Genomic DNA, 11705 nt, shown 5'->3' with positions numbered 1-11705 from the left:
GGAAGAGAAAATGCGACACTAGGTGCTGTACAAGAAACCAGTGCTTTCAAATACAAGCCTGTATCAGTATGACGAAGTTGCAAATGACAGAGAACTCAAATCCAACTAGTTTAACAAAAGATGTTTATTGGCTCACATGACTGAAAATTCCAGAGGTGAGTCTATTTCAGGTAAGGCTTGGGCTAATGGCTCAAATGTCACCAGGGACCCAGTTTTTCTCTGCTTTGCCACTCTCTCCTTTGGTACTGACTTCATCCTCAGGCTCCACATGCTAACACCAGGAAGCTCCAGACTACCTCCCTCTTAACAGAATAAAAGTGTTGTTGCAGTTCAAGGCCTCATATCTTCCTATATACCATCCACAGGAGGACAGAATATCTCCTTTGGTTGCTCTCAAAGAAAAGCCTCTCTCTTTCAGAAGGCCAGGTAAATATCTCCTCAGATCTCATTGGCTCTGTGGTCAAAGTAATAGGGTGTTGATGCACCTAGGCTAACCAGGATCCACTTATGAAGTTGGGGGTGGACCCAAACCAGGTGGCTGAGAAAGGATGCTTTCCCAAAGAATATTTGGGTTACTGTTCCCAGACAGAAGAATGGATGCTGGGAACTAACAAAGAGATGAATAGTACAGAACCCTGATTTGGCCGTGACAAAGACATGCTCAGAATTGCAACCACTGGTTTGCAACAGAGTTGCTTCTAAGACAACTCTGTAGCTACCTCGGAGTTGAAAAATAGGGGGGATTTAATAATTCATTCCCCCCAGAGATTCTGGGCAGGCCAGTTAATTTTCATTATGTGAATGACTCTATACACTGTTTTTATATTTCCTTACTTTCCAATCCTATTTTGGAAAATTTGGAAGATAAAAATTTACCATAATCAATTCTTGATTTTAATATATTGCTAGTTGGGATTTATCAGAAAGTACCTTATATTTCTAATTTTTTCCTTTATATGTCTCCAAAATTTAGGAAATGAGTACTAATCATTCCTCTTCTGACTTCAAGATGTGTGGAAAGTATTATTACAAATTGGAAAATCTTCCATGTTATGATTCCTTCATCACACATTACAGTCTTTGATATAGGCTCAGGACTTCCAAGTGCCTGTCTCTGGGTCTCTGGTAAGGAAAAGACTAGTGAGGAATTTTTTTGATAGGGGCCATCCATTTCTACGTGCTACTTCTTAATCCCTCCGAAATTTGTGTCTTTGCCATATGTGGGCAATTCTTTGTGACACTCCTAAAATTTGTCTTCCCATCCCACCACTCTGCCTACAAACATTTCCATCTTTGAGGGAGAGTTCCTAGGGTTGATCAACTTCCATGGTGCTCCTCCAGAAGTCCAAACTGTTTCTTCTCTTCCAGGTTCCGTTTCTGTGGTTTCTGCTTCCTATTCGTTATCTGTCTCTCTCCCATTTTAAGATACTGACGTCATCTAGGATACACATCATCTTCACTCTGGGAGCTTATTAACATTTAGGATTTTAATGATTACCTCCTTTTAGCACTGGTCCAAGCATTCGACCTTATTTCAACTGCTGCCTGTGTAATGTGTCCACTGGTGATATTGCCAGCCTCTCACTGACCTTTTTTAGCCTCTCTTCCAGGCACTTCCTCCTGTCCAACTCCCTAAATATTGAATCAGTGTTTCATAGGACTCTATCCTGGGTCTTCATATTTTGCTATACTCTCTGGAGGCAGTACTGTCCAACAGAACTTTTTGAAATGATGGAAATGTTCTATGTCAACACTATCCAATATGGTAGTCAACTCCCACATAGTTATTGTGTGCTTGAAATCTGGCCAGTCTGATAAGAACCTAAAACTTACAATTAAATTTAAATACCTACATTTGGCCAGTGGCTACTGTGTTGGATAATGCAGCTCCAGGAGATTTCATTTATTTCTCCCCACAGCTTAAAATACCTTTTGCTCATTTGATGACTCCCAAATGCAAAGCTCTAGATATCACTAACCCAGAGCTCAAACCCATATATACAACCACCACCTGGAATTTCTACTTGTATATCTCACACATATCTGAAATGTTAATCCAAAACAGACTTCTCGATTTCTCCCTCCCCAAACCTATTCCCATTCCAGTCTTATTCATTCCAGTAAATGGTCTGCTATCTAACTCAGCTGCTCAAACCAGAAACCGATCCCTAATTCCTGTTACTCCTATATCCAATCCTTTAACAGGTCACTGATTTTTTTTCCAAACTGTATCTTAAATATATTTTCTCTCCATTTCTACAACCACCACCCACTCCAAGCCACTCTCATCTCCAACCTGGACGGCTAGCAGTCTCCAATATGACCTCTCCTTTCACTTTTGTCCCTTAACAAGCCATTTTCTACACAGCAGTCAGGGACCATCTCAAAATGTGAATCAAACATGTCATTCCTCCACTGAATGTCCTCTAATAGCTTTTCACTTGGGATGGAATTGAATGATCTGAGCCACCTATGTCTACAAACCTAACTTGTGCCCCTCATACCCTTGATCATTATGCTATACCTAAAACCTTTTGGTGTCTTGAACATGCCAAACCCTTCACACACCAGAGTCTGCAGAGATGTTCCTCTGCCTGCTGTTCTTCCCCCATTCTTCATATATGTGCCTTTTTCTCATTCTGAGAGGTTTAATGTTACCTCTTAGGAGAGGTAGGCCTTCCCTGACTATTCATATAGAGGGTTCCTCTCTATCATTCTCTCTCTCTGTACCATTCATTTCCTTTATAACACTTAGCAATCTTTAATAAATTACTTGATTTTTTTTTTTTTTGTTTGGTCTCTCTCATTAATGTTCCAGAAAGGCAGGAAACCAATCTGACCTACCATTGTTTATGCAGCATGAACACATGCAAGCAGGTACTCAGTGATTATATGCTTAATAGACTTCCCCCAAATGCCTGTCCACATCACTCATTTCCATTTCCTGGTTCTGTTTGGTACAAAAGTTTTCCTACTTAGTAGAGGCACCCTAACTAGACTATGCGAGGCCAAGTTCTCCCTACTACGTCAGCAATCAGGGGCTCTAGAATTAATGTTTGTAATTTTCAGGAACCAGAAGTTTAGTCCAAGCCAGCCTCTGGCTTCTCTTCCTTGCTCCTTAGTCAACAATTATATTACCTGGCTAGGAGCTTCTAAAGCAGAATGCCTAATTAGCAGAGAGGCAAAATGCAATCTGAAAATGGTTCTAAAGGTGAAGTCTGGAATGTACGTTTCATCTGTTTTGGCCAGTGCTCTCCTCTGAATAGGGCCTTTGTTTCTCTAACCCTTGAAGGTGGTCAATAGCATTCTCTAATAATATAGCTTACTCTGGGATGTGGGCTATCATGGTGATGAGAAGGGACAGGCTGGAAGGGGATTTGGGATAGTAGAGCAATCAGAGAGGTTATAGCTATACAAATTTTTATGGAAACAAAAATCTCCCACTTGGTTTACATTTTCCTAGTCCCAGATTCCTATCTTATAACACAAGGGCATTCAGGTCTCCCACAAGTGCATAACCCAGACTACTCTCAGTTACTTTGCTTAAGTCATCTTGGTGATCTCAAAGTAGACCACAACTTCTGAGGAAGAGAAAGTTCTGGAGTTGGCAATGTAACTGCACTATCATCTACATCAAATGGTTTTCAGTGAGGTAGACTGTTGAAAGCAGTATTAATAAGCACTTGTATATAGAAAGAATATGCCCAGGAAGACACACAGCCAGTAACAGTGATGGTCTCTAAGGAGGTAGACTGGGAGACAGGAGTGACAAGATTTACTTTTCAATGAACACCTTTTTGAACTATTTCAACTTTTTTTTATCATGAGCATGTTATATCTAGTAAAAAATAAGTTAAGTTTCAGAATTTGAAAAACATAAAAGAAATAGTGTTGGTCCTCAAAGAGCCATTTAGCTGGACTAACACACGTGAGACATTAGAAAAATATAAGACAGCACATAGTTAAATACCAATGTGGACAGTACCGACTACAAGTAGAAGAGGAACAGGGGTCTGTTCAGTTAAAGGAGCTGGGTCTTAGATGAGGAAGGGAAATTTGTAGCCCAGGGAAACTTGAGCAAATAGAAATGAACAGAAGCAGAAATGTGTACAAATAAAGAACAGAAAACTCTGGAGTCAGATAGGCCTGATTTCAATCTCTATTCTGTAACATATCAGCTGAGTAACCTTGAATGAGTTTTACAACTTCTTTCAACCTCAGACTTCTCATTAGTAAAATGAGGACAAGTACCTACCTTAACAGGATTAAGGAAAACAAAAGAATGTATGTAAAGTGGTTAGCAAGTGCCTGACAGAGCAGATGCTCAACTAAAAGTTGCCTAGCACAAACATGGTTGAACAGTGGGACCATCTTGCTAGAGTACAGGGTATCTGTTCAGAAGGGGCAAGATAATACTGACTATTAGAGTTATAACAAACCGTGGACAGTCATCTCGTTTTGTCTCTGGGGCTCCTGTAGCATAAGAATTATAAACAAGCATCACCCTTATGCCTTCTCTAATGTTCAAGAAGGTGAGAGGTGTGATAATTACAGGGTTTCTCTCTAGCATGGCGCCTGTGGTGCTTAATCAAAACAGAATTCTGACTGAAGGCCTTCCCACAATCATTACATTTATAGGGCCTTTCCCCAGTATGGATTCTCTGATGTCGGATAAGGTGTGCCTTGCAAATGAAGCTTTTCCCACAGTCAGTACATTCATGGGGCTTCTCCCCCGTGTGGACCCTCTGGTGCTGAGCAAGATCTGAGTTCCACATGAAACCTTTTCCACAGTCCTTACATTCATAAGGCTTCTCCCCAGTGTGGATTCTCTGATGTCGAAGCAGCGCTGGGTTCCGAGTAAAGCTTTTCCCACATTCCTTACAAGTATATGGTTTTTCTCCAGTATGGATTCGCTGATGTTGTGTAAGGCTTGTGTTCTGACTAAAGCCCTTCCCACATTCCTTACATTCAAAGGGCTTCTCTCCAGTATGTATTCTCTGGTGCCGAATCAGGTTTGACTTCCAAACAAAGGCTTTAGCACATTCTTGACACACATAGGGTTTCACCCCAGTGTGAATTCTCTGATGTGCAAGGCAATGTGATCTAAAACTGAAAGTCTTCCCACATTCCTTACAACCATAGATCTTCTCTCCATTATGAACTCTCTGATGTTGGTCAAAGTCTTCAGTTTGATCAAAACACTTGCCACATTCTTCACATATACAGAATACCTGCTCACTGAGAATCTTCTCATGTATAACAAGGTGAGTATTAACATCAGTATTCTCTGAACCATCTTCTCCTGAGATCATCTCATCTTTGACAATCACTTCTATAACATCATTTGCAGTGTTCTCCACACTTTTCCCATTGGAGTAGTTGCGCCACCTCCCTAACCTGCTTTTTCCCTCCTCACAGGTTTTCCCAAACCAGAATTCCTGGGAACCACACCACCAGGGTCCACTTGACAGCACCATGTGGTCTTTTGCCTCCTCAAAACCTTCCTCCTTCAGAATAAAATCTTCTTTCTCACTCTTCAACACACCCTCTGAAAGAAGAAATCAAAGCTGCAAATGTCATCATTACCCATAATGGGGCAAATAGCATCACCAAGTGGTACTCATACGTCCATTGCACTTCAAGTGTTACCTCTATGTCCCAGTGGCCCTGTCCTAGCTGAAAATGGCACCACAGGGCGAACACACTGAAAGCAACCAAAGTTTATGCTACAGAAAGGCAGAAACTAGACAGAGTCCCTGAGGGCTAGGATTCCCAGGCACCAGACCAAGCACAGAGGGAGCTCTCCAGGAATAGTTTAATTGAATCTAAGGGAGACAAGTAAGAATTTCTTCTAGGTAGTCTAGTTTATAACATGAGAAACAACATGTTCAGAAATAAAGAATCCTTTGCGGTATACCTGAGGAACCTGAACTTGTCACACACAGTGGGGAACAATAAGGAGAATCTTTCTCATACTTGTCAACACTAAAAGGAAATGTGGTCTTTTCATTCAATCCAGTCACCAGGTCCACCATGAAAAGGGATTCCCCAAACTACTTTATACACAACTGGGCAAAGACTGCCTCCTCTTTGTTCCCATAGTGTTTTATCCACACTTCTGTTTCAGTATCACACCTTAAAAACTAACAGAATGAATAAAACACAGCATTTTCTTTTAAAATACTGGTTGGCCATAGCGACCAGTAGGCCATCTGTTCAGTTACAGCCTACGATCCAACACACCCGAATTTAATTATAATTGATGATGACCAAATGAAGCTGGAAGCTTAAAGTTTAACTTTCCTCTTATGGTTGACTTGGGGATTTTTAGAGGGTTATTTATTTATTTTAGTATATGAAATTTATTGTCAAATTAGTTTCCATGCACCACCCAGTGCTCATCCCAAAAGATGAGAGGGTCTTTTATTTAGAATGTACGTGGTAAAATGGAATTTTAACATTTTACAAAGGAAAGACAGAGGAAAACATGTGCCTGGGAGAAAAGTGTTCATTCCCCTCACTTACCAGTACAGATTAGGCTTGGACCCTCTCCTTGCAGTTTCAGGTTCAACGGCTCTTCCACCTGTTCAAGATGGGAGATCGCAGCAGGCTTCAGAAATGGATATCCTGCCCGGGTCAAGATATAAATAAGGCTAGCTCAGTGAGAGGAGTGGGGCCCATGAAGAAAGGAGCAGAGATGGAAGTGGTAAGGGAGAATGAAGGTGGGTGGAGAGATCGGTACACAGGAGGAGGTTAACAATATAAAGGACAGAAAACAGACCTTCAGGGAAGATGCGATTCCATCAGTTCCCTAAAACATGAAAACGCATCACTCATTTTTAAGTGTCAAGAAAAAATAGGGGACTAAGTTTTCTTCTTCCCCTCCCCTAGGAGGTGAACTCCAGTTCACATGGAATAGAATTAGGAAAGGCTTGAACTGCAAAGAACTATTCCTGAGGCTATGTTGGGAAACCACAGCCTCTAAGCTTAGTTTCCTTCCCGTCTGTCCATCTATTGCCTTCTCTTTCTACAAACGATCAATGATGGATCTCTCCATGGCATCCATTAGAAATGGCCTCACAGCCTTCACTCAGCCATTTCCAGAAGTCACTTCTTATTCTAATGACAGACACCTCAATTGCAAAGGTCCACTCTAATAAACTCTTCTTCAGGCTTAGCTAAGATTGGTCTCTTCATAACTCCCATCCGATGCCTTCTAAGAAACAGATCAATTTTTCATCCCCCAAATGACACTCTTTTATATTGCTGAAGCCAAGGACTGTGTGTCCCCTGAGTATTCTTTTCTTTAAGACAAAAATGGACTTTGAATAGGGACATGTCCTCAAAGGAAGTTTGCTGCAGGTCAGGGAGTTAGGGTTTTACTCAAGGAATGACTTAGCTGTTGGTTTTCTGCCTAAAGCAAAGACGAGAAATTCCTTTGGGTGGTGGGAGAGTAAGCACTGAGATCCTGAGAGAGTGCAGAGGACAGTGTAGTTGTCTCTCTACATCCATTCTACCAGCACCACCAACCCCTACCCCCACCCTGCCCATTATGGAGAGCCCTGCCTTTTGGGGGAGAGCGATCCCAACTCCAGTTCCTAGTGTACCCCTTACTGGTCTAAGACAAGCAGGTTAGCCCGCCCTACTCACTACACGAGAGACGGTTTCAGAAATCGGCAGTCTAGGCCAAGACAATCAGTGCATGCTATTTCCCTGGCCATAGTGATTGGTTTAGAGCTGGCATAAGACTTAAGATGGTACATCCCAAAGGCCTGAGGGAGGCCTGCCCTATTTCCCTCCCTAGGTACGAAGCAGCAGAGCCTTGGTTACAACTACCAATCACCTTACAGCCACGAGAGGAGCCAGGCTGTAGGCAAAGGCAGCATATAAGGAGACAAGAAAGAGCAGAGACTGAAACTGATCAAGCTGTAGCTGCACTCTATCTATGAACTTCCTACTTACATGAAATAGCAAATTCCTTTTTTGTTCAAGCCAGTTTGAACTGGGTTGTTACTTATAATCAAGGATATCCTAAGACTCTGGAAAGACAGCCAGACACAGCAAGGAACTGTGAGAACAAGGAAGTTGAGGGCACAGCTCAAGTTCCACTGTGCCCACAGAAGAGCTCCTGTGGGAAGAAGATGGAATGGTGCGAGGGAGGCAATAAGGGGCATAGCTGTCACTAGCAAATTAGGAACAGGAAAGCCCTATGTTCCTAAAGGAATGCCAGGGCTTTGCCCACCAGAAATCCCTGAATTGGAAGTATATGGCTCAGAATTATTGAGACTTCTTGATTTCTAATGATAAAGATGACCATGATAGCCCAAAGGGCAGTCAGAATCTTCTTCTGGAAGATGATAAGCAGGCTGAGAAAGTAGAAAGGCCACCTCAGAGTGTAAACAGAAAAGTCAGGGAGTACAGATAAATGGTGGCCATGATAAGAACAGTGGAAATGAGGAAGAGGCAAAAGAGGTAAATGAAAAGGAGCCAGGGTGAACAGACTCAAGAAGAGGGAAAACCATGGGGACACAGGAAAAAAGGGGGGGAGGAGAGGAATCCCACTGGTGTCTATAGCACTAGGTTAAGAGAACACATACCTACTACACTGTAAAGATCAAGACAAGGGAACTGGTCAGATGACTGGCACATGTACCCTCACTCACCTGTGGAGACGCCCCTCGGGCACTCTCCATCCAGAGCTCCCTGAGGAGCCTTGCACCAGGGCGCTTCCCCTCGCTCCAGCTGGGAAATCAGAGCCGGTTTGGGAAATGGAAATGCTGGTTGAGGGGGAGGAAATGGGACAGGCAGGTGAGTGGGGTGACATAGAGCAATCCCAAGGCTCCTCCCAGGCTTTGTCTTCAGGGGCAGGAAGGGAAAGAAGGGAATTAACCAGGGAAAGCGAGAAAAGAAAGTCCAGGGGAAGGGTCAGGAGACCCAGGGCAGCAGGGCCAGGAGGCTGACAAAGGTCAGGAATTAGACCGAGAGGTGCTCAACAACAGTTTGAGTGAGCGAACGGATGATTCCACTCATTGAGAGATTGAGCTTTTTTGTTCTCTCCCTCTCTTAGAGCTCTCAAGTTCAGACATCTGCATCAGGATGCTTGGTATTGGGCTGGGTCTCCCAAACTAAGCGGGTGGGAAACTGAGGGTTTGGTGGGACACCAGGAATCTGTTCTCTTCCTACTGTACCCATTAGCACAGGAGTTGAGAGTTAGCTCCCACTCTGGGGCAAGAAAGGCTGATGTGAGGCCCAAATTTACACCAGGACTTCCCACTTCTTAGCAACCGCTGAGGCTGGCTCATTAAGAATCCAAGAGTCTGAAGTTGCCACTCAGGTGAGGCTTATCAAAGACTCCAGAGCTTCTGAGGAAGGAGGAGCCGGGGAACTCTGGAGGGCAGAAGCAGAGTCCAAAAGGAAAGACCCTTACCCAGGGAAGCCACAACCCCATAATTCTCCAGCATCACGTCCCTGTACAGGACCCTCTGAGCAGGGGCCAGGCCGATCCATTCGTTCTCAGAGAAGTAGACGGCCACATCCTCGAAGGTCACTGAATCCTGAAACAACAGGTGTTTAAATGCCCTCGGACAATTCCAGACCCAGGCCTACAGTAGGGCAGATGAGGCACCAAGTGGTACTGGAGGGGATGCCCATTGAGTTTCTGCATTCTGAATGTCTAAGGGAACTCTCAGCAGATCTGCGTCTCCTACTTACAAAGATATGAGGGATCAGTCATCAATTTCTCACATCCCTTCATCTTAACTTCACCACATCACCTTTTTCATGAGTCTCTGCAAGCTTCCCCTTTCCATCCTGTGCCCAGAACAACTATGTGTGCCCTAGGTGCCATCCTTTCTCCACAATGTACCCTCCTCCAGAGGTCACCAACCCTTCATAACAAGTACAATCACCATTTACCCATTTGAGCCCGTGCCAAGAACTTTACATATATTACTTTGTACGCTTCACAGCCTATGAGGAGGGTATCAGATTCACTTTATAGAAGAGGAAACCGAGGCTCAGAGTTACAGAACTGAGACAGAAGTCAGGCCTGTCTGACTCTCTGGCTCTTACTTACTGTACCACACTGCCTTCTATCCTCACTCCTGCCACCCCTGCTGCCCCTGTGTGAGATTCTTTCTCTTCTCTTCCTTCCTGTCACTGCCACTAGTCAAAGAGGCAGCTAAGGGCACCTGAGAACACGCAGGTTGCTCTGGAGGCTGGACTTCAAAAGGCAGATCCAAACTGACTTTGCTCCCTGCACTCTGCCCCTCCAACACACTCTCCAAAACACCCCACCCTACTCTTTCTTCCCCACTTCCCAGTCTTAATGTCCCCTTTTCCTGTATCTCTGGGAGGCCCAACCTTCTGCACCTTCTCTCTCACTTTCCTCCATAAGAAACATAAACAGTGCTAATGGAGAGCCATCAAGACTTACTTATAATTCCCAGCCACTGCCTCATTTAGGATCTCAATCTCCATACTATAGAGGGGCTGACTCTGTTCCATTTCACATCAGTCCTTGCCCTACAAAGTCCCCACAGAGACTTACCCGACACTCCAGGGCTCAGACTGGGGGGCCGGATCACCCTCACCTACCTCAAAATGTCCAAATCCTCTGCACGCAGACCATTCCATTCACTATTCAGAGACCCAGTTTACATGCCAAAGATCATCTCCTGCACCACCACCCTCATCCCCTATCCTGTCACCATCCTGTTATGAATCCAAACCCTTTCCTTGCCCAAATTGCACCTGCAATCTGTGCCATTGCACCTGCAGCCCCCCTCCCCCCCTGCCTGGAGATCCAGTTCCTCCCTCCAGCGCCAGCAACCTCGTATTCATCTCAAGACCCACCTCAAACATAACCAGCTCTCTTAAAACCAGTGATATGGAAATTCTGGACATTCGTCGCTGCGCACAGCACTCTGTGAACACCTCCTCCCCAGCATTTGGCTCATGCCTGTGCAGCCGCACGTGTGTTTCCCCGGCTGGCGCAAGTCTGGGGGATGTCGAATTCATTCTGCTCCCTGCCTGTTCCTCCGGACCCTCCACTCTGGGCTGTACCCCGATTTCCCGGCCGCCGCACTGCCCCCTCCGCCCCTTCTCTGGACCTAGAGCACCGGGCAGGGCCGAGCCAGCTTCGTAGCACCGGCCCCGCACTCACCGGGCGCGCCCGGGCCGGCGCGCGCAGTCCCGGCAGCAGCTCGAGTGCAGGGCCGAAGGGGGCGCCGCCCGCCAGGGCCGCGGCCGCCATGGCCAGGGCCGCCCTCCCGGGAAGCGAGCGCGCGCCAGGCCTTACTGGGGGCTGCCCGGGGTCGGGAAGGGACGCTCCGGACCGGGGCGGGCCTGATATAGCGGCCCAGGAGTCGGGGGCGCAAGCCCCAGGCTCCACGCCCCGGCCAGTCCCACGCTCAGCTCCCCACGCTCCGCACCGGAGAGGTGGAGGCTGCTGCACTCTTGCCACTCTGGCTTCTCTAGGACGGTGGAGGGCGCCACGTCTCTGTGGTCCTCCCTTCTGGCCCCGCAAAGAAACAGGGAGGGCAGAGCGAGTCCAGCTCTCCCACAGACACCGACTGCCTCAGGGAGCTGCTGTGGCAATGCGGGGAAGCGGGCGTGGGGGGGAGGCTTTGTCTGGGAATCCTTTCCCAGCCCTCTTCTTCCCACTGACCACTCTTCTTCGGTATTGCACTGCACCCTTGTAGGAC

The 11705-nt window shown here is 45.7% G+C and overlaps 1 protein-coding gene across 4 annotated transcripts; it reads right to left on the bottom strand.

Moving 5' to 3' along the window:
- Positions 1-4145: 4145 nt before the first annotated feature.
- Positions 4146-11486, bottom strand: ZNF662 (zinc finger protein 662). Of its 4 annotated transcripts, none has more exons than XM_086720566.1 (5): positions 11165-11486; positions 9428-9554; positions 8664-8777; positions 6526-6627; positions 4146-5548 (listed from the first exon to the last, which is right to left on the bottom strand). In XM_086720566.1, exons 1-5 carry the CDS (start codon positions 11252-11254, stop codon positions 4518-4520), a joined length of 1464 nt encoding a protein of 487 aa, XP_086576692.1. In that variant the 5' UTR covers positions 11255-11486; the 3' UTR covers positions 4146-4517. The 4 variants fall into 4 exon arrangements, with proteins under 4 accessions (XP_086576692.1, XP_086576691.1, XP_086576689.1 ...); XM_086720565.1 differs by having other exon boundaries at positions 11300-11423; XM_086720563.1 differs by lacking the exon at positions 11165-11486 and adding an exon at positions 10855-11151.
- Between the last annotated feature and the right edge of the window lie 219 nt (positions 11487-11705).

This window comes from Puma concolor, chromosome C2 (assembly GCF_028749965.1).
Source record: "Puma concolor isolate L17-30 chromosome C2, mPumCon1.1.hap2, whole genome shotgun sequence".
NCBI lineage: Eukaryota > Metazoa > Chordata > Mammalia > Carnivora > Felidae > Puma > Puma concolor.
Note: the sequence above shows the minus strand (reverse complement) of the source record. Positions and strands in the feature narration are given on the sequence as shown.

Coding starts and splice junctions, on each gene's coding strand:
- ZNF662 (XM_086720563.1), bottom strand. CDS start 11,019: ATGAATTCGACATCCCCCAGACTTGCGCCAGCCGGGGAAACACACGTG. Junction 6,628..8,663: donor CCCGAGGGGCGTCTCCACAG/GTGAGTGAGGGT, acceptor TGACCCGGGCAG/GATATCCATTTCTGAAGCCT. Junction 5,549..6,525: donor TCCAAGCCTAATCTGTACTG/GTAAGTGAGGGG, acceptor TTCTTCTTTCAG/AGGGTGTGTTGAAGAGTGAG.